Source organism: Macaca fascicularis, chromosome 4, assembly GCF_037993035.2.
Source record: "Macaca fascicularis isolate 582-1 chromosome 4, T2T-MFA8v1.1".
In the NCBI taxonomy this organism is placed as follows: Eukaryota; Metazoa; Chordata; class Mammalia; order Primates; family Cercopithecidae; genus Macaca; species Macaca fascicularis.
The window spans coordinates 123977467-124000498 of NC_088378.1; the positions used below are offsets into that span (position 1 = coordinate 123977467).

The 23032-nt window shown below is 36.7% G+C and overlaps 1 protein-coding gene across 1 annotated transcript in view; it reads right to left on the bottom strand.

Annotated features, from left to right (window-relative positions):
- Nucleotides 1-1131: 1131 nt before the first annotated feature.
- The window catches only part of CD2AP (CD2 associated protein), a 152180-nt gene continuing 130279 nt past the window's right edge, over nucleotides 1132-23032 (bottom strand). The window contains exons 16-18 of the mRNA XM_005552787.4: nucleotides 22408-22589; nucleotides 18397-18460; nucleotides 1132-4068 (exon numbers count right to left, since the gene is read on the bottom strand). Coding sequence (XP_005552844.1) covers nucleotides 4027-4068; nucleotides 18397-18460; nucleotides 22408-22589 — 288 coding nt within the window. The 3' untranslated portion in view covers nucleotides 1132-4026. The remainder of the gene's footprint in view (nucleotides 4069-18396; nucleotides 18461-22407; nucleotides 22590-23032) is intronic.

Genomic DNA, 23032 nt, shown 5'->3' on the forward strand with positions numbered 1-23032 from the left:
GCTAAATTTGCAAATTGTATTTTCAGACAAAACCATCTGCACTCTTCAAACACAAATTCTATATTCCAAAACTTTACCATTCTATGCCTCCAAAGTTTTTTGTCTAGCGCTTATAAAAGCCAGTAAGAACTAGAAATGTTTTAAATAAGATTTTTAAAATCTTACCTGCCACACCAATTTTCCACATTGCTTTAGAGTGTCCTATTCCCCAGCACACTTCTAAAATCTCTAAAGCTGTATGTGATCTATGTTCAGCAAAAGTATGTGGACCTTCATGTTCCCCTGGTTTCATCTTGTTTTCTGTATTTATCAGGACTTTTTCGGTTATGAGTTCAGAAACCCAACAAGCTTTTATGAGCAAGTTTGTGCTTATTTAAAGAACCAAGAAATAGATAGCCGAGACTCAGCAACAGCTACAATCAGTTTCAAAGTCCTTCCAGATTGCTTCCATCTATCAATGCTCTACTAAATTTTGTTTTTCAGATCAGCTTTTTCCAGATGACAGGAAAAACAGAACTGTGGAGAGCTCCCATGCTGAGATTAGCTCTTTTTGTTTCCAATTTTAAAAATTTCATTCTCTGATTAACTCAGTCACTCAGTTTGAGCCAAGTACTCTCTCAAGGGATAATTCCTGGGTGGTCAAGGAGGTAGAATCAAGATGATAGCAGCTCCCCCTTTGAACAATGTAATACAAATGAAAGGAGCATCTCCCCAAAGAAAGGGATACTATACTGTACTCAGGAGGAAAGGATGTATGATGCCTCCTTTTTCTTAACCTTATCCATCTAATTTATATCACAACCATCACTGTAAAATGCTTTCTAAAAGGGTAAAACAGCAACCTCCATTTTTTTTTAAACTACTCTATGCCAAGCATAGTATAAAGCCCTTTAGATAAACTATTTCAAATTCTCCCCATAATCTTGTAAAGTAGAAATTATTATCTCAGTTTCAGATTAAAAACCAGACACAGAAAAGTTCAGTAAAAGTCATACAGGTCTAGAATTTTTAATGTTTTCAGTTTACTATTTATTCTTGTATTTGGAAATTGAAGTAATATAATTTTCATCATACTCTGCAATACACAAATGCTAAAGTTAACAAAACATAACCAATAAAGACTGACACAACTGGCAATAAAATCCTTTATTATTAATTTTTCAAGAGAGAAGCATGCTTTTTATACAGCACCTGTAAACAAGTTAGTGAAGTATATACTATTTTGAGATTCCCCCTTTCAATTTTTTTTTGGAATGTTAGGTTACAACATCAACTGCATTACATAAGAGTTACTGAAAGCAAGTCAGGGTAAAATTTTATAGCCAAAAATATTCATAGCAGCAGCTTTTAAAATATGATTTTATTAAATCAAGTCATTGCACTTGGTCATTTTATTGCTACAGCAAAACAAGGCCATTACATTATAATACTTCTCATTTCTGATTTAACTGATTGTCTCATTCTGCTCATACATTTCAAGTTTAAATGCAGGCATAAAATGTTTATCAACAAATCTAGAGAGCATTTGGATTTTTTATTTTTCTGTGATCACAGTAAGAGCAGAAAAAAGAGTATCTTCTGTTACGCAAGGCCTGATCTCTCTTTACATCTTCAGACTTAAATTCTGTAGAAGGTAACAGCTTTATATTAAGAGAGAAGCTTAGTGGTCACACACAAAAAATAACACTGAAATACAATTCGGAAATTAATGATACTGTGTGTCTCAAAGAATACATGAACTATACATTCACTAATAATTTGGCAGTGAGATTCCATGCTGTTCACTTTCGTCTTTTATACTCACATGTAGAAAAAAAATTCATGACTTACCCCAAGTAAAGATTATTACATATCATTTTGTGATATGAATTTTAGGAACAGAAATTAATAAAATTTCCCATACCAACAGCAAGGAGTAACATTGCTAGAATACAGGAATCATTTTTCCCATCAGGCCTGGGTTTGTTTGGTTTTCTTTACTGTTTTATCAAGGACAGAAAGATAAAAGTATTTCAGTTATTTTTCTATTCTGACTGAGGAGTACACAAGCAAAATCTTTAAATGCATTTTCATGCTCATAAGCATCTTGATTTTATGTACTAGTGAGAAAATGGCCAACAAAAACTTTAAGAACAGCCTGAAATCTGCTGGAAACTTCCCTCGTCCCATTATCAGGATGACCAGGGATCGCTTCAATAGATTTTCAGGTGAGAAAGCTGGAGGATAATTTCTAGGATTACAATGTTTTTATTATACCTAAGGTTTGTCATTAAAAGAAAATAAGATTTAATTTATTTAACAAGAAGGAAAAAATTCATTTGACTAGTCATTTAAATCTATTCTATTTAACAGAAGAGGAGGGAACAATTTTGTTCAGTAGTGACCTCATTGGAAGAGCCCATTTTGAAGAGTTCTAATAAATATTCTCAATATATAATTAGCACTCCCCCAAACCCCTAATGTAAGTTGTAAATTAAACATTATGTTGTTTACTGGCATTTCTATTTTCTACTTCAGTTCTCTTTATTTGAAACATGACAAAACTTCATTTACATAAGATTTCTGTATTATAAGATTAAAATATAAAGGCAAAATATTGGTTTGGTGGTTTAAAACTAAAAAAAATGGAAACATAATCACTGGTACTCAAAAATCTGACACTCATTTGCTATATAATAAAGCATAAAACCTAATTTTTTGCAAATGAAAAATTTCAAATTTTAAAAATTTAAATAAACCCACTTGTGGTTTTAGATGTACCTACAGATAGAACATTTTAAAGCATTCAACTGTTCATAAGTAACTCTGAAGAAACAACTAATTCATCCGTTCTGTGAAAATGTATTTTAAATATCTTCAACTATATTTGGTTTTAAATAAGCTGTAATGTTTTATTTTATGACATACTAACATTCATCATAAAGTTTGTACCTAAATAATAGTTCAAAATATCTCCATGAGTTAGTTTGGTCTATTAGGTAAATTATACATCATAAAACCTGAGTATTTACAAGATAACTTGTCAAAATAGGAAACCTCACACTGAAGTTCTGAAAAGTTCTGGGTTTTGTTTTCCTATTACCATTATTAAAAGTCAGAAGGAGAAGCATGAAATTGACAAGATAATGAGCAATATTTGAGACTGTAAAATAAGCAGAAAAGTACAGCAATAGGCTGGTGTTTACATGTTTTATATGTGCTGTAGTTTCTAGGCACAAGTTAAGGGTTAAATTAACAGTTTTAGATTCTTCAGACCTAACAAATTTAAAAAACAGTTCATATTTCCCCAAATGTTTAACAGTTCAACATATGTTAACTAAGTTCCTTTTATGACTCCTATAGTGCAAGCAACATAAAATATTCTAAAAGTTGATGAAATTATTTTGATTATTCATTAGTTCTTACTATATGCATGGGTGAGTAATCTGGTTTATATAGCTAGGAAACTCCTATTTCATCACCCAAAATATAAACAGCATTGCAGACAAACAGGCACAACAGTGTAACCTTGGGTAAGAGGATAAAAGTAAAAATATATATATATACACATACACATACAAATACAGTTTATATCCCTTATGCATTATGGAAAAAGTAGTGACTATAGTTACTGAAAAGCTAATCTGTCCCTCTCAAATAGTGTATATCTTACAGATAACTTGTAAATATATCACCATATTTATAGTATAGATCTCTTTAAAAATAATACAAGTTTCAATAAAAAAAACTACTGTGCACATTCTTATTTATATATATTCAGTAGTATTTTCAAGCAAACAATTTTTAAAAAAGTGTTTGCAATCCCAGCACAGTTAAGAAATAAGGCCTCTTTTTCTTCATATTGGCAAAACAAAATATATATATATAAAAATTCACCCTCACTCTACGTTTCTATAGATATTATACTTCATTTACTCATATTTATCATAACACCAGCATTCACAATTTGTAAGTAACAAGCCAGCTGAAGTTCATAGTGTTGCTTCTGAATCCCGGGAACATTATGAACACCAGGTCCACACTACCTCAGGAAGACAGGATAGCTTTCTTCAGCTTCTCTATTTCCATCTAAAACAAAAAACATAAATTGAGCAATACATAAAATATTCTTAGTTTAGTAGTTTATTTTATTCTATATCATTAAGACGTGATCATACTTTCAAGCCTTCAGATTTTTTTTCCAGACCTAAAATCCAATTTCCCATGGTATAATATAGTTGAATAAAGTTTCAACAGTACAATGCAAGTTCCTTAAATGGCAGTCACAATAAGAAAAAAGCAATTATAGCCCTTTCAGCCAGAAAAATGTTAAGTCATGTGAGCATTTAAAATTAAAGCTGTAAAAAAAAATCAGTCAGTCCTACAAAGAACAAAAGAATCTTTGAAACCCAATTAAGAAATGTACATGTGGCCGGGCGCAGTGGCTCAAGCCTGTAATCCCAGCACTTTGGGAGGCCGAGACGGGCGGATCACGAGGTCAGGAGATCGAAACCATCCTGGCTAACACGTGAAACCCCGTCTCTATTAAGAAATACAAAAAACTAGCCGGGCGAGGTGGCGGGCGCCTGTAGTCCCAGCTACTCGGGAGGCTGAGGCCGGAGAATGGCGTGAACCCGGGAGGCGGAGCTTGCAGTGAGCTGAGATCCGGCCACTGCACTCCAGCCTGGGCGACAGAGCGAGACTCCGTCTCAAAAAAAAAAAAAAAAAAAAAAAAAAAAAAAAAAAAAAGAAAGAAATGTACATGTATCTGTAATTAAACAAAGGGTACATTAAACAATGGTAAAAAGACTAAAGAAAAGACCTGTTTAGTTCCATGTTTTTCACTAATTATATTTAATTATAATTATGGTTAAATCACTTGACTTGGTTTCAATTTACTTATCTGTAACCAGTATATACTACATTAAATATCTTAAAGCCCAGGAATATATCTAAGATTCAGTCAAGGTGCTGAATCTTCCATCTTTAGGCAGAAGGCATTCTTTACTTAACAGAAATTCATAACTATAGGAATTTATGAAGAAGGAAATCAGTTCATTAAGTTTGCACAATAACTACACAGTTATTCAATACTGACATATTCAAATGGCTAAGTTGGGGCTCAAAGACATTAAACAGGATGCCAATGTTCCACACTAACAAGTGACAAAGGAGTTGTCATGGTAAGATTTAGGACTTTAAAGCCCACAGTTTTTATACTGATTTCTCTTCTCAATTCTCTAACATTTTGATAATCTTTAACCTTTCACTGCATGAGGAAAAATATAGATAGGCCTTGCCTTATCCTGATGGCATCACCTTCCTCAAGAGTGCACATAAACAATACATGCTTTGGCTAGCTTTGACAAACAGTACATTATTCAATGATTAGGACTTTGCCATAGTCAAAAAGTATAATTTTTGTATGTTCACAATCTCCTTAAAGATTGTAACTACTCAAGAACAGTTTATTACTTTCAGGACCTTCCCTGATATGATTCTCTTAATATTATGATGATTAGCTCAATGTTTTAGCAGCACTGGACTAGAACAAGCCTGTCTTCAATATGGATTGAGATGATGCCTTTCATTGTCAGCCTGATCTGTTATTATAGTCTTTATTCCAAAGATACAGAAAGCGGTAAGAAAAACAAACTGGTAGAAGAGGGAGTAGGGAGTGTGAAGGCCACTACTGCATGCACAATCAGCAATACTCGTTGTAAACTGCTATTTTGTGACATACATTTAGTTATTACTGGACAGGGGTCATCATGGTGGACAGGAGGCAGGACTAGATTGTAGCTCCAGACAGAACAGCATGCAGAGGCTCGCATAGTGAATTTTAGCTCCAGATAGACTGCAAGAACAAACCAGCAATCCCGAGAGGACCCACAGACCCTCTGAAGAAAGCGGACTGCTCTTGCAGGACCTGGAAACACCCCAAATACTTGAGTGCCCCAACTGCAGAAATGGGAAAGGGAGACCCTCCTCTCCCGAACACACACCCCCACTGGAGAAACTGAAGGTCTGTTTGCAGAAGTTTCCAACTTCACCTGGATCTGACTCAATTTAGAGAGCTGAGCAAAATACAGTGGGTAGAGGAAGCGCTGTAAGGCCCTGGGAGCTTGCTGAGGCCCCAAGGAGGCCATTCCTGCCTGGCACCACAGGGATATACAGGGAGGGTGGCCAGAGGAGCAGGGGGTAAAACTCCACAGGGAAAAGGAAATCTCTAGCTAAACTTAACAATTTGAATGGGGCAAGAAACCTCCTGGCCACAACTCTGGAGGGAAGAATCAAGCCCTTTTCTTTCGCAGCTAGAAGGCGGGTAGCCTGGGGCAAATTTTCAGGCCCATCTCACCCACCATCTGGAAACAGGGCTGTTGGGGAAGGCATGGTGGGACTGAGACTGGCCCTTCAGTTTGCGTGGGAGCTGGGTATGGCCTCTGACTGCCAGCTTTCCCCTACTTCCCCGACAACCTGCATGATTCAGCAGAGGCAGCCATAATCCTCCCAGGTACACAACTCCAATGACCTGGAAATCTCACCTTCATCTCCAACAGAGGCCACAGCAAGACCTGCCCAAGAAGAGCATGAGCTCAGACATGCCTAGCCCTGCTCCCACCTGATGGTCCTTCCCTACCCACTCTGGTAGTGGAAGACTAAGGGCATATAATCTTGGGAGTTCTACGTCCCCGCCCACTGCTGGTCCCTCTCCCTACTATTACAGCTGATGCTTGCTGGAAAATGCCACCTCCCGGCAGGAGGCCAACCAGCTCAAAAATAGAACATTAAACCACCAAAACCCTCACGGAGTCCATTGAACCCCCCTGCCCGCCACCTCCACTGGAACAGGCACTGGTATCCACGGCTGAGACCCCCATAGACACTTCACATCACAAGAGTCTCTGCAAACAACCCCTAGTACCAGCCTGGAGCCTGGTAGAATCACTGGGTGGCTAGACCCAGAAGAAAGACAATCATCACTGCAGTTAGGCTCACAGTAAGCCACACCTGTAGGAAAAGGGGGAGAGTACTATATCAAGGGAACACCCAGTGGGACAAAAGAATCTGAAGAACAGTCTTCAGCCCTAGACCTTCCCTCTGACAGAGCCTATCCAAATGAGAAGGAACCAGAAAACCAACCCTGGTAATAAGACAAAACAAGGCTCTTCAACACCCTCAAAAGATCACACTAGTTCACCAGCAATGGATCCAAACCAAGAAGAAATCCCTGACTTACCTCAAAAAGAATTCAGGAGGTTAGTCATTAAGCTAATCAGGCAGGCACCAGAGAAAGCGAAACCCAGTGCAAGGAAATCCAAATAACGATGCAAGAAGTGAAGGGAGAAATATTCAAGGAAATAGATAGCTTAAAGAAAAAAAAAAAACAATAAAAAATTCAGGCAACTTTGGACACACTTTTAGAAATGCAAAATGCTCTGGAAAGTCTCAGCAATAGAACTGAACAAGTAGAAGAAAGAAATTCAGAGTTTGAAGACTAGGTCTTAGAATTAACCCAATCCAACAAATGCAAAGACAAAAGAACAAGAAAATATGAACCAAGCCTCCAAGAAGTCTGGGATTATATTAAACAACCAAACCTAAGAATAATTGGTGTTCCCTGAGGAAGAGAAATCTAAAAACTTGGAAACATATTTGGGGCAATAATTGAGGAAAACTTCCCTGGCCTTGCTAGAGTCCTAGACATCCAAATACACGCAGCACAAAGAAAACACCTAGGAAATTCATGACAAAAAGATCATCACCTGGGCACATTGTTACCAGGTTATCCAAAGTTAAGATAAAGGAAAGAATCATAGGAGCTGTCAGACAGAAGCACTAGGTAACCTATAAAGGAAAACTTATTAGATTAACAGCAGATTTCTCAACAGAAACCCTATAAGTTAGAAGGGATTGGGGCCCTATCTTCAGCCTCCTCAAAGAAAACAATTAGCCAAGAATTTTGTATCCAACGAAACTAAGCTTCACACATGAAGGAGAGAGAGCCTTTTTCAGACAAATGCTGAGAGAATTCGCTATTACCAAGCCACCACTACAAGAACTGTTAAAAGTTGCTCTAAATCTTGAAACAAATCCTAGAAGCACATCAGAACAGAACCGCTTTAAAGCATGAATCACACAGGAACTATAAAACAAAACTACAAGTTAAAAAGCAAAAACAAAAAACAAAAAACCCAAGTACACAGGCAACAAAGAGCACAATGAATGTAACAGTACATCACATTTCAATATTAACACTGAATATAAATGGTCTACATGTTCCACTTAAAAGATACAGAACTCCAGAATGGTTAAGAACTCACCAACCAACCAGCTGCTGCCTTCAGGAGACTCACCTAACATAAAAGGACTCACATAAACTTCAAATAAATGGGTGGAAAAAGGCATTTCATGCAAATGGACACCAAAAGTGAGCAGGGGTAGCTATTACATCAGACAAAACAAACTTTAAAGCAACAGCAGTTAAAAGAGACAAAGACGGACATAATATAATGGTAAAAGGCCTTGTCCAACAGTAAAATATCACAATCCTAAACATATATGCACCTAACACTGGAGGTCCCAAATTTATAAAACAATTACTAATAGACCTAAGAAATGAGATTAGACAGCAACACAGTAATAGTGGGGGACTTCAATACTCCACTGACAGCATTAAACAGGTCATCAAGACAGAAAGTCAACAAAGAAAGAATGTATTTAAACTATACCTTAGAACAAATAGACTTAACAGATATATACAGAATATTTCATCCAACAACCGCAGAATACACATTCTATTCAATAGTGCATGGAACTTTCTCCAAAATAGACCATATGCTAGGCCATAAAACGAGCCTCAATAAATTTAAGATAACTGAAATCATGTTAAGCACTCTCTGACCACAGTACAATAAAACGGGAAATCAAGTCCAAAAGGAACCTTCAAAACCAGACAAATACATGGAAATTAAATAACGTGTTCCTGAATGAGCACTGGGTCAAAAACAAAATCAAGATGGAAATTAAAAAATTATTCAAACTGAACAACAGAATTCTACCAGACATTCAAAGAAGAATGGGTACGAATCCTTTTGACACTATTCCACAAGATAGAGAAAGAAGGAACCCTCCCTAATTCATTCTATGAAGCCAGCATCACCCTAATACCAAAACCAGAAAAGGACATAACCAAAAATGTAAACTACAGACCAGTATCTTTGATGAACATACATGTTAAAATCCTTAACAAAACACTAGCTAACCGAATCCGACAACATAGAAAAAAGATAATCAACCATGATCAAGTGGGTTTCATACCAGGGATGCAGGGATGGTTTAACATACACGAGTCAATAAATGTGACATGTCATATAAACAGAATTAAAAACAAAAATCACATCTTAATGGATGCAAAAAAAGTTCGACAAAATCCAGCATCCCTTTATGATTAAAACTCTCAGCAAAACTGGCATACAAGGGATATACCTCAATGTAATAAAAGCCATCTATGACAAACCCACAGCCAACATAATACTGAATAGGGAAAAGTTGAAAGCATTCCCCCTGAGAACTGAAACAGGACGAGGATGTCTGCTCTCACCACTCCTCTTCAACATAGTACTGGAAGTCCTAGCCAGAACAACCAGAGCAGAGAAATAAATAAACGGCATCCAAATCAAAAAAGAGGAAGTCAAACTGTCATTGTTTGCTGACGATACAATCATTTACCTTGGAAACCCTAAAGACTCCTTCAGAAAGCTCCTAGAACTGATAAAACAATTCAGCAAAGTTTTGGGTACAAGATTAATGTCCACAAATTAGTAGCTCTTCTATATACCAACAGCAACCAAGCAAAGAATCAAATCAAGAACTCAACTCCTTTTACAACATCTGCAAATAAAATAAAATAAAATACTTAAGAACTAACCAAGGAGTCAAAAGACCTCTACAAGGAAAACTACAAAACACTGCTGAAAGAAATCACAGACGGCACAAATGAAAACGCATCCCATGCTCATGGATGGGTAGAATCAATACTGTGAAAATGACCACAGTCAAAAACCATGTATAAATTCAAGGCAATTCCCATCAAAATACCACCATCATTCTTCACAGAATTAGAAAAAACAATTCTAAAATTCATATGGAACCAAAAAAAGCCCGCATAGCCAAAGCAAGACTAAGGAAAAAGAACAAATCTAGAGGCATCACACTACCTGATTTCAAACTATACTATAAGGTCACGGTCACCAAAACAGCATACTACTGATATAAAAATAGGCACAGAGACCAATGGAACAGAACAGAGAACTCAGAAATAAACCCAAATACTTACAGCCAATTGCTCTTCGACAAAGCAAACAAAAACATAAAGGACACCCCTTTCAACAAATGGTGCTGGGATAATTGGCTAGTCACATGTAGGAGAATGAAGCTGGATCCTCATCTTTCACCTTATACAGAAATGAACTCAAGATGGATTAAGGACTAAAACCTAAGACCTGAAACTATAAAAATTCTCAAAGATAACAATAGAAAAACCCTTCTAGTTATTGGCATAGGCAAGGATTTCATGACCAAGAGCCCAAAAGCAAATGTAATAAAAACAAAGACAAATAGCTGAGACCTAATTAAAGAGCTTTTGCATGGCAAAAGGAACAGTCAACAGAGTAAACAGACAACCCACAGAGTGGGAGAAAATCTTCACAATCTATACATCTGACAAAGGACTAATATCCAGAATCTACAACAAACCATCAGTAAGAAAAAGCAATCCCATCAAAAAGTGGGCTAAGTTCATGAATAGACAATCCTCAAAAAAAGATATGCAAATGGCCAACAAACATATGAAGAAATGCTCAACATCACTAATGATTGGGGAAATGTAAATCAAAACCACAACGCGATACCACCTTACTCCTGCAAGAATGGCCATAATCAAAAAATCAAAAAACAGTAGATGTTGCCATGGATGAGGTGATCAGGGAACACTTCTACACTGCTGGTGGGAATGTAAACTAGTACAGCCACTATAGAAAACAGTGCAGAGATTTCCTTTAAGAACTAAAAGTAGAACTACCATTTGATCCAGCAATCCCACTACTAGGTATCTACCCAGAGGAAAAGAAGTCATTATTCAAAAAATATACTTGCACACACATGTTTATAGCAGCAAGATTCACAATAGCAAAATCATGGAACCAAACCAAATGCCCATCAATCAATGAGTGGATAAGGAAACTGTGACATATATGATGGAATACTACTTAGCCAAAAAAAGGAATGAATTAATAGCATCTGCAGTGACCTCGATGAAATTGGAGACTATTATTCTAATGAAGTAACTCAGGAATGGAAAATGAAACATTGTATGTTCTCATGGACATGTGGGAGCTAGGCTATGAGGAAGCAAAGGCATAAGAATGATACAACAGACTCTGGAGACTTGAGTTGAAGAGTGGGAAGGGGGCGAGGGATAAAAGACTATGAATATGGTGTAGTATTATACTGCTCAGGTGATGGGTGCACTAAAATCTCACAAATCACCACTAACGAACTCACTCATGTAACCAAATACCACCTGTACCCCAAAAAATTAGGAAAAAAAATTAGTTATCACGCAAATACATTGCTAGAGTTTCTCTTTGTATGTTCATTGTTCATTTTTAGTGACCATTATAATACTGTATAACGTTAACATTAAAGTACTACTTTTAATCTTTGGAGAGACATCTTTCTGCTTTAAATAAATTATTCTAAAACTTTAGTGCCTTAGGTGTGCTTTTACAAATACAGGGTAAAACTCTACCTGTAACAAAAGAAAAAATATATATGTAATACAAGTCAGTGTGAGGCCAAGTAACAGCTGACTTTGCTAGAAAAATAAAATCATATTAAGTTATCCAAAAGAGAAACAATTTGACTCGTCTTAATTTTTATGGCAAATTAAGTCAGATATACAAGTTTAACACTATTAAGTCCCTCTTATTTGTCTCATTATCTTATTTTCACGTATGAATATAAACATGTATATACAAAATGTGAGAAAAAAGTCAAAAAACGCTTAAAAATTTCTCAATATCTACCATGTTACATGCTGTGAATTTAAGATATACTTTTAACATGTACACTTTAATCTGTCAATAATGTATTCGATAGCTAATATGTATACAGCACTGTGTTAGGAGCAATGAGCAAAGATAAAAAAGACATGGATCCTACCCAAACAACCTTACAGTCTCGAAGACAGGTAGAATAAGTACATACTCTAACAGTGAAAACATAGGAAGTTATTATATATACATCTCTTACAAAACTACAAGTCTTGCAAATTTGGAAGAAGACCATTTTTTGGGGGGACAGAATCTCATTCTGTCACCTAGGCTGGAGTGCAGTGGCATGATCTCGGCTCACAGCAACCTCTGCCTCCTGGGTTCAAGTGATTCTCATGCCTCAGCCTAGGAGCGGGGATTACAGATGTGTACCACCATGCCCAGCTAATTTTTATATTTTTTAGTACAGACAAGGTTTCGCCATGTTGGCCAGACTGGTCTCGAACTCCTGATCTCAGGTGATCCACCCACCTCGGCCTCCCAAAGTGCTGGGATTACAGGTGTGAGCCACTGCACCCGGCCACTAAATTACTTTTAATCAGAGACAGACTAATATCAATTTAATGAAGGTAATTGAGCAGGGCCTTGAGAATCTGTAGAATGTGGGCATTAGAAGATGAGACAAAAGGCCAATCCAAGAAAACACAGTAAGAATAAAAATTCAGACATATCAATTGTAAGAGGCACAATGGAGGAGGATCAGCAAGTAAATAAAGATAACTAGGACCAAAATATAAAAACACCTCATATAGTAAGTTGTTGGAACTTTATTCAGCATGTAAAATAAAGCTCTTGAAAGTACTCGATGAAGGAAAGGTTAATCTGAGATAATTAGAGTACTCAAGAAAGCTAAGCAGAAGATAATAAGCATCAGAACAAGATATAGTGGGGATAAAGACATAAAGACTAGGAGGTAATAGGACTAAAAGTGAATGGAACTAGAAGAGAACCACGTACAAAGTACCATGTCTATATGACTATAAGAGCAACAGAAATTATCAAGAGAAACAGGAAATCAAAACAACAGGAAAGGAAGATGATAAATTAACTGAGGACATGCTAAATCTAAGTTCATGATGAAACATCCAGGGGGGACAAAAAGCCAGAAACATAGGATACAAGCTGGGAAAATACGAATTTGATTTAGAGCAGAGAGGTACTAGAGCTAATCATTAGATTCATGAGTACAGATGAATTCAAAATGTGAATGCTCAAACAGAAAAGCCAAGGATATCGGTGAAGGAATATTTACATTTAGGTTACAAGGAAGGAAGAGGAAGGCCAGGCATGGTGGCTCATACCTTTAATCCTACCACTTTGGGAGGCCAAAGTGGGAGGATCACTTGAGGCTAGGAGTTCAAGATCAACCTGGGCAACATGGTAAGAACCAGTCCCTACAAAAAACTGAAAAATTAACCAGGCATGAAAGTGCATGCCTGTAGTCTCAGCTACTTGGGAGGCTGAGGCGGGAGGATCACTTGATCCCAGGAGTTTGAGGCTGCAGTGGCCTATGATTGTTTCACTGTATTCTAGAGTGACAGAGTGACTCCCTGTCTCTAAAAACAAAATTTAAAAAGTAAAAAAGGAAGGAAGAGGAGATGGAGAAGTTAGAAACAATAGGATGTAGTATCATCTAAACCAAGACAAACCTTTGACAGAGTGGCAATGGTAGAAAAAAAAAAAGTGATATGTTGCAGGAACTGAAGAAAACACCTTGAATTTGGCATCAGTAAACCTAACCTAAGATGCCAAGGGTTACAGACTGAATTGAAGGTGAAAAATCAGAGACCACAAAAGTAGACTATTTTTCAGAGGATGGGGGTTATTTTCATATTTCAACAAACGAACCTCAAGTGAAAAGAGAAAGTAACTGCAGTACATCAAGAACGCAGCTAGACCTAAAAGGAGGCTATTCTTTGATTCTGAATAATGGAAAAAGTCAAGTATTTTCATGCAAAGTAGTAAAGTTGCCAATAGAGGATAATGTTGGAAATAAGGATATAACCAAGTTTTATATTTTACAAAGTATTTTCACATAAATTATCTCAACAACTAAAGCCAAAGGAGGTTAAGTGACTTGCCTAAGTTCACACAGTATAATTTAATCCTGAAGTACAAAGGTTCTGAAGATTGGTTGCTTCTATTAAAAACATTTTTAAGGCCAGGTGCAGTGGCTCATGCCTGTAATCCCAGTACTTTGGGGGGCCATGGCAGGTGGATCACCTGAGGTCAGGAGTTTGAGATCAGCCTGGCCAACATGGCAAAACCCCATCTCTATTAAAAATACAAAAAAAATTAGCTGGGTGTGGTGGCGCATGCCTGTAGACCTTGCTACTCAGGAGGCTGAGGCAGGAGAACTGCTTGAACCTGGGAGGTGGTGGTCGCAGTGAGCCAAGATCGCACCATTGCACTCCAGCCTGGGTAACAGCAAGACTTCATCTCAAAAAAAAAAAAAAAAAGGGCCAGGTGTGGTGGCTCAGCCTGTAATCCCAGCACTTTGGGAGACTGAGGTGGGCGAATCACGAGGTCAGGAGATCAAGACCATCCTGGCTAACACGGTGAAACCCCGACTCTACTAAAAATACAAAAATAAAACTAGCCGGGGGTGATGGTGGGTGCCTGTAGTCCCAGCTACTTGGGAGGCTGAGGTGGGAGAACAGCGTGAACCCAGGAGGTGGAGCTTGCAGTGAGCCGAGTTCGCACCACTGCACTCCAGCCTAGGCAACAGAGTGAGACTCCATCTCAAAAAAATATATATATATATTTAAAATTTCAGTTCCACTGCTGTTAATCATTGATATGATTTGGATCTGTGTCCCCACCAAATCTCAGATTAAAAGTAATCCCCAGTATTGGAGGTTGGGCCAGGTGAGAGGTATTTGGATCATGGGGTGTTTGGATGATCCATGTTTGGATCACCCCCTTCATGATGAGTAAGTTCACACAAGATTTGGTTGTTTAAAAGTGTGTGGCCCTTCCCACTCTCTCTCTTACTCCCTTTCTCGCCATGTGAAATGTGTGTCCCTACTTGACCTTTCACCATGAGTAAAAGCTCCCTGAGGCCTCCCCAGAAGGTGAGCAGATGCAGGAACCATGCTTCTTCCTGTATAGCCTGTAGAAGCATGAGCCAATTAAATTTCTTTTCTTTATAAATTATCCAGTCTCAGGTATTTCTTTATAGCAATGCAAGAGCAGCCTTAACACTACCATTCCGAACCCTACTTTTTTCAATCTTATAATAGGAACAATAATCCTTACATGTTGTTATGTGTGTCTAATGAGATAAGGTGCAGAAAATGCTAAGCCTAACTAATACACAGTTTAAAACAAAAAAGTTAGTTGATTCTCAGGATAAGAGCCAAGGTTTTCCAACTGCAAGTCCCAAATTCTCTCTTGTTCCACAAACTGCTGACAAAAGAAACAGGGTAAGTAATGAGGCAGATTAAAAAACAGAAGGGAGTATGAAATACTTAAACAATGGGAAGAATCTCTAAAAAAAGGTAGGATACAACTTTCTCTGAGATATGCAGAAAGAATAATGCAAATGAAGATAAACATTAGTGAGGAGAAAAAGAAAGCTAAGAAAGATAAAGGAAATAGTTGAAATTGCCAATCATCAGTGGAGAATTAAGATAAACTCTTAAGTTAAAAATGGGAGGCCAGGCGCGGTGGCTCAAGCCTGTAATCCCAGCACTTTGGGAGGCCGAGATGGGCGGATCACAAGGTCAGGAGATCGAGACCATCCTGGCTAACACGGTGAAACCCCGTCTCTACTAAAAAATACAAAAAACTAGCCGGGCGAGGTGGCGGGTGCCTGTAGTCCCAGCTACTCCGGAGGCTGTGGGAGGAGAATGGCGTGAACCCGGGAGGCGGAGCTTGCAGTGAGCTGAGATCCGGCCACTGCACTCCAGCCTGGGCGACAGAGTGAGACTCCGTCTCAAAAAAAAAAAGAGAAAAAGAAAAAAAAAAAAAATGGGAGGCAGTGAATCCACAGACATCTGTCACCACCACCAGTCCTGTCCCTGAGCAAAGAATGAAAACAGCTTAACTGCACAGAAGAGACAACTACACGGATACCTCGTTTTATTGTACTTCGTTTTGCTGTGCTTCACAGATACTGCATTGTCTATAGTCAAAGGCTTGTGGTAATCCTATGTTGAGCAACTCTACTATAAATGCAATTTTTCCAACAATATGTGATCACTTTGTATCACTGTGTCCACATTTTGACAATTTTCACAATATTTCAAATGTTTTCACTGTAATTATATATGTTATGGTGATTTGTGATCAGTGATCTTTGATGTTAATATCATAATTGTTCTGGGGTGTCATGAACTGCGTCCATATAAAACAGCAAACTTAACTGATAAATGTCATGTGTGTTCTAACTGCTACACTGATCAGCCTTTCTTCTCTCTCCTCCTCTACTTGGCCTTCCCTATTATCTGAGACAGAACAGGCCTAAAAATAAAATTAGGCCAATTAATAACCCGAAAATGGCCTCTAAGTGTTCAAGTGAAAGAAATAATGACATCCCTCTCACATTAAATAAAAAGTTAGAAATGATTAAGCTCAGAGAGGAAGGCAATGTTGAAAGCCACAGCAGGTCAAGAGATTGGCCTTTTGCCCCAAACAGCCAAGTTTTGATTGCAAAGGAAAAGTTTTTTGAAGAAAATTAAAAGTGCTATTCCAGTGAACATATGAATAATAAGAAAGCTTAACAGCCTTATTGTTGATATGAAGGAAAGTTTGAGTGGTCTAGATAGAAGATCAAACCAACTGTAACATTTCCTTAAGCCAAAGCCTAATCCAGAGTGAGGTCCTAACTCTCTTCAATTCTTTGAAGGCCGAACAGAGGTGAGGAAGTGGCAGAGGAAAAGTTTCAAGGTAGCAGAAGTTGGTTCATGTGGTTTAAGAAAAGAAGCCATCTCCATGACATAAAAGTGGAAGGTAAAGCAAGTGCTAATGTAGAAGCTGCAGTAAGGCATCCAGAAGATCTAGCCAAGATCACTGATGAAGTCGGCTACAGGAAACAAATTTTCAATGGAGGTAAAACAGCCTTCTATGGAAAGAAGATACCATCTAGGACTTCCATAACTAGAGAGAAGTCAATGGGTGAATGTAGCTGGTAGCTTTAATGCAAACCATCACTTACTTATCATTCTGAAAATCCTTGGCCCTTAAGAACTATGCTAAATCTACTCTGCCTATGCTCTATAAATGGAACAACAAAGCCTGGATAACAGCACATCTGTTTAAAGCATGATTTACTGAATATTTTAAGCCCACAGTTGAGACTTATTGCTCAGGAAAAAAAAAAAGATTATTTTTAAAATATGCATGCTGACAATGCCCGTAGTCACCCAAGAGCTCTGATGGAAATGAACAAGGAGATTAATGTTACTTTCACGTCTGCTAACACAACATCCATTCTGTAGCCCATGAATGAAGGAGACATTTAGACTTTCAATTCTTGTTATTTAAGATACACATTTTGGAAGGCTATAGCTGCCACAGATAGTGATTCCTCTGATAAATGTAGGCAAATAAACTGAAAGCCTTCTGGAAAAAAATTCATCAGGTAGATGCCACTACAAACATTCACGATTCATAGGAGAAAGTCAAAACGTCAATATTAACAGGAATTTGGAAGATGATTCCAATCCCCAGGGACGACTTTGAGGGTTGAAGACTTCAGTGGAGAAAATAACTGAAGATGTGGTAAAAATAGCAAGAGAATGAGAATTAAAAGTGGATCAAACTTGAACAGATGAGGAGTTGCTTCTTTTGGATCAGCAAAGAAAGTTTTGTGAGGTGGAATCTACTGCTGGTGAAGATGCTGTGAATATTGTGGAAATAACAAAAGATTTACAAAATGTAAACTTAGTTGATAAAGCAGAGGCAGGGTTTAAGAGGACTGACTCCAATTTCAAAAGAATACCTTGCCACTAATTAATTCCACTAACACCCTTGTCACCCTCTGGTAACCATCTTTCTGTTCTCTATGAGTTCAATTTTTTTAATTTTTATTTTAGCTCCCACAAATAAGTGGGAACACACAGTTTGTCTTTCTATGCCTGGCTTATTTCACTTAACACAATGACCTCCAGTTCCATCTATGTTGTTGCAAATGACAGGATCTCGTTCTTTTTTTGTGACTGAATAGAAGTACATTGTGTATATGTCCAACTGAAGTAGTATAGCATAATTCGCACAGAAACCAATTATCCAGTTGGGTTGGGAAAAACATATCCAGTTTATGCTGACTAAACTCTCAATGCTGGAAGAAATGAATTACCTCTAGATTGCTTCTCATTAACTTCTCTTCTTCCAAATCTTTTCGCAGTTTTTCCAGTTCTTTCCTAAAAACAAAGTACTTATTACTGTTAAGTCTTTCGATTAAATAATTTATTTGACTGATATTTACAGGCTTTTTGTTACCTAACCCACCAGTTCATGGGAAAATCCTTTTAAGGGCAATAGCAATGTTAATTAAGAAAAATGTAAGATTCTCTAGTTAGAATGGTTCAATATAACAGTTAAAAATTCAGCAAAACCAAGGCAAATCTATCTGAGATCAAGAAACCAAGTAAATTCGGAGCAGCTCATGAAGACAGAATATCTAACCTTCAGAAGCAATTTTCTATATTCAGCTATCATACATTTTCCAGGTTGGAAACCTCAAAGCCCAAGCAATTTGGTAAAATGAATAACAACACATCACAATACAAGGCAAGTTAACAGTTTATCTGATAAGATAACCTAGACTTTGAATTTCTCTCTATTTTTAAAAATTAAATACCACATTAAAGTCTAAAAACCAAACAAATTAAAAACTCTAGCCAATAGTTTCTCCTCCTTAACTCATGTTTTCATCTTCCTGTGTTCCCTTCTAATCTTTCCATACAGTTGTTCTTTTTTCTATAGCTTTAAGTGAATATTCAATATTATATCTTTGCACAAATTTTAAACCATTTTCATGCTGCTGAAATTTTCATATTTATATGTGGTTTGGTATCCAAATATCCAGGTATTTTGTTTGGCTGATTCATTATTCTGGAGACAGAAGGAGTGGGAGGAATCGAGGAATGAGACAGAAGGAATGGGAGGAATATGTTAGTATATCAAATTTCTAAATCAAAAGTATGGACATTTTCAGTCTCAACATATACTTGAAAAATTCTTGAGAATACTGTAGAAACAACAGCTTGAAAAAGTAAAAAAGAAAAAACTCATGAAGAAAAAATACTTAAGGAAAGAATTTTAAAATTTTTTATGTAACATTTCAAAACTAACTTCTTAGCAATAATTTCTTAGTGATATCTAAGCTATAAAGATCTAATATTATAAGAGTAAAACAAAAACCTCTGAACTCCAAGTCAACTAAAGAAATAAAATATTACCAGTACCTCTAATATCCCAAAAAGTGACCCTCTTTCCTTAATCCTATTTCCCTCTCTCTTCCATAGAAAAAGTTTTATAGTATTTATTATTATTCATTTGTTGTTCTAATTTTGCCACATGCAAATGTATTCTTAAAATAATACACTTTCTGGTTTGGTATGCTTTCCAACTTTATATAAATGAAATACACTGATTGCGTGTATGCTTCTGACCTGCTCCCTCCTCTCAATATTTAGATTAATTCATACTGATGTTGAAATTTACTTTTATTGTTGTATGCTGTGTAGTATTTCTCTATTAATGTATCAATAGTATTTATCCCTTCTCCTGCTGATGCAAGTTTCTTAGATATTAAAAACAAACAAACAAACAAACAAACAAAAAAACCTGCCATCCAGTTTCACTTTTCCAGAGAAACTGAAGATACTGAAAATACCCTTTGGAAAGACTTCTAAAATGTTTTATATTTTAAAACATATATATATGTATATATATATACCTCAGAAATGTTTTATCCATTCTAGAGCTAATTTAAGAGCACCTACGGGCAACATGTATATGTAAAACAGCGCACAGTATAAAAAATGTAAAACAACAAAATCAAATCAGGAGAGTTCTCTAACTGGTACATGGGTGGCAATTAATAAATATTTACTGGACAAGTAAACTTACAGCTTATAATGTGCATGTTGCAGAATCTACTAAAAGAATCTTTCAAAACAGATAAACTGAAGGATTCCAAGAAATACCATCATGTATTGAATTATAAACTCTCTCTATATACATAACATCTAAAATATATAACATTTTTAAGTAGACATTTAAGATACAGTTTTTGTTTCTAAGAAATACCTGTAGAAGTGTTCTGCAAACTCCAAATACCTTATACCGTTAATCTCAATATTGTTTTTAATAAGATTCCCAGGCCAACTTAAAATTGGAAAAGAAATGATAAAATCAGGTTCAGAGGTAACATGGCCTCTGGCTGTAACTTTTATGTGTTTTATTTTTATTTTTTGTTCCTTTATACTTTTTATTTGGCCATAACTTTTATACTGTATTCCAAGAAATCTTTTTAGAAGGGAAGTTGAAGACAAGGTATGAGCACCCTCACTCTCAATTCAATTAGATTAGCTGCTTTTTTAAAAAATCTGTTTTACCTACTGGGCTTTTGTAGAATTATGCTTAAAATGTCAACAAGTTTTAAAATTCAAATACTAGTAGTTACAGAAAAGATCTTGGCCAGGTGCGGTGGCTCACGCCTGTAATCCCAGCACTTTGGGAGGCCGAGGCAGGCGGATCACAAGTTCAGGAGATCGAGACCATCCTGGCTAACACGGTGAAACCCCATCTCTACCAAAAATACAAAAAATTAGCCGAGCGTGGTGGTGGGTGCCTATAGTCCCAGCTACTTGGGAGGCTGAGGCAGGAGAATGGCGTGAACACGGGAGGCACAGCCTGCAGTGAACTGAGATCGTGCCACTGCACTCCAGCCTGGGCAACACAGCGGGACTCCATCTCATTTAAAAAAAAAAAAAAAAAAAATCTCTAAACCAATAGATAATACGGGTTTGAGTTCTAGCTCTGTCATTTAAGAACTGTGTGATCTTGGCTAAATAACTTTATCTCTATAAACTTTTATCTCTTCATTTAAAAAGCCAGAGGGGGAGCTCACCTATAATAGGTGATCTTGTAAATTTGTTTTAGCTCTAAAAAGTCCCTAACTTTCAACTAGGGTATGTCTCAACATAAACCATACCAAAAAATTTTCAGAGTTAAGGGAAGGGTTTTAGAGATCACCTATCCCAACACATTCATTTTATAAATGTCCAACTCAACCTCGCAGAAGCACTGATCAAATCCTCTGAAAACTAAGTTAACTATATGTATAGATACATAACCAGATCCAAAATACAGTATTTTTCCTAGTAGTTTAAAAACTAATCATATCTGACCAGAAGATTTCTAGCCTAAAATTATGGTTATGTATGTACGTTTTCTGGTTTGGTATGCTTTCCAACTTTATATAAATGAAATACACTGATTGCGTGTATGCTTCTGACCTGCTCCCTCCTCTCAATATTTAGATTAATTCATACTGATGTTGAAATTTACTTTTATTGTTGTATGCTGTGTAGTATTTCTCTATTAATGTATCAATAGTATTTATCCCTTCTCCTGCTGAAGCAAGTTTTTTAGATATTAAAAACAAACAAACAAACAAACAAACAAACAAAAAAACCTGCCATCCAGTTTCACTTTTCCAGAGAAACTGAAGATACTGAAAATACCCTTTGGAAAGACTTCTAAAATGTTTTATATTTTAAAACATATATATATGTATATATATATCTCAGAAATGTTTTATCCATTCTAGAGCTAATTTAAGAGCACCTACGGGCAACATGTATATGTAAAACAGCCACCTACCAGAATAACCACCAATTTAACTTTTTTGCCGAAAAGAGAAAAGCACTGTTAATGAAAATTTCTTTGAAAACATACTTGCTCACACCAGAGACTTTTGTTTGAGACAGAGTCTTGGTTTTGTTGCCCAGGCTGGAGTGCAGTGGCATATTCACAGCTCACTGCAGCCTTGACTTCCCAGGCTCAAGAGATCCTCCCACCTCAGCCTCTTGAGTAGCTAGGACTACAGGGATGTGCCACTAACCCTGGCTTTTTCTTTTTTTTTTTTTGCAAAAATGAGGTTTTGCCATGTTGTCCAGGATGGTCTCAAACTCCTGGACTCAAGCAATCCTCCAACCTTGGTCTCCCAAAGTGCTGGGATTACAGGAGTGAACTACCACACCCAGCCACAGATTAGATTTTTACTTAATATGGTTTGAAAAAAATTCTTTACGCATGGGTTAAGTAGTACTCATAGGAGAAAAGAAGGGCTACTTACCCGTGATCCTTTTTCAGTGCTTCTACAATGCACAACAATTCAATAATCTGGGCTCTAAGTTCATCCAGGGAATTTTTTTTCACATCATCTGTTTCTACTTTAGCTTTGATTTCTAATGGAGTCAGGAAAGCAGTTGTATTTGCTTTAGAAGCACTGGAAGGTGTTGAAAGGTACACAGATGGCTGAAAACACAAAAAATTTTTTTTCTGACTTTAATATTACATTTAAGTTCAAAAGATTTTTACATCAAGAAGAAAAACAATTAAGTACTTCAAGATAAATGGCAAATTTGGAAATTCAAAAGCAATTTGATGTTCACAACTGGAAAAATCACCAGACAACTAAAGAATAAATTTATAATCATTAGTGGTTTTTGTAGGAAATGACAATTTCATTAACAGAAGAAAAAAGGAAAAAAGAAAAATCCATCAAATGCATATTATGGATGGTTCGCCTAGTGAAACAGGAGAGCACTATAAAGGTATTATTTTTTCTTCCATATTCAATACTTATTGTTTGGAATGTCCAAAGAGCTTCACTTAAAAGTAATTGTGAACAATTTAATAGGTTCAGGAAGAGTCACTAAAATGAGTCCATAGTCTGTCACCTCATAACTGTTTCACTA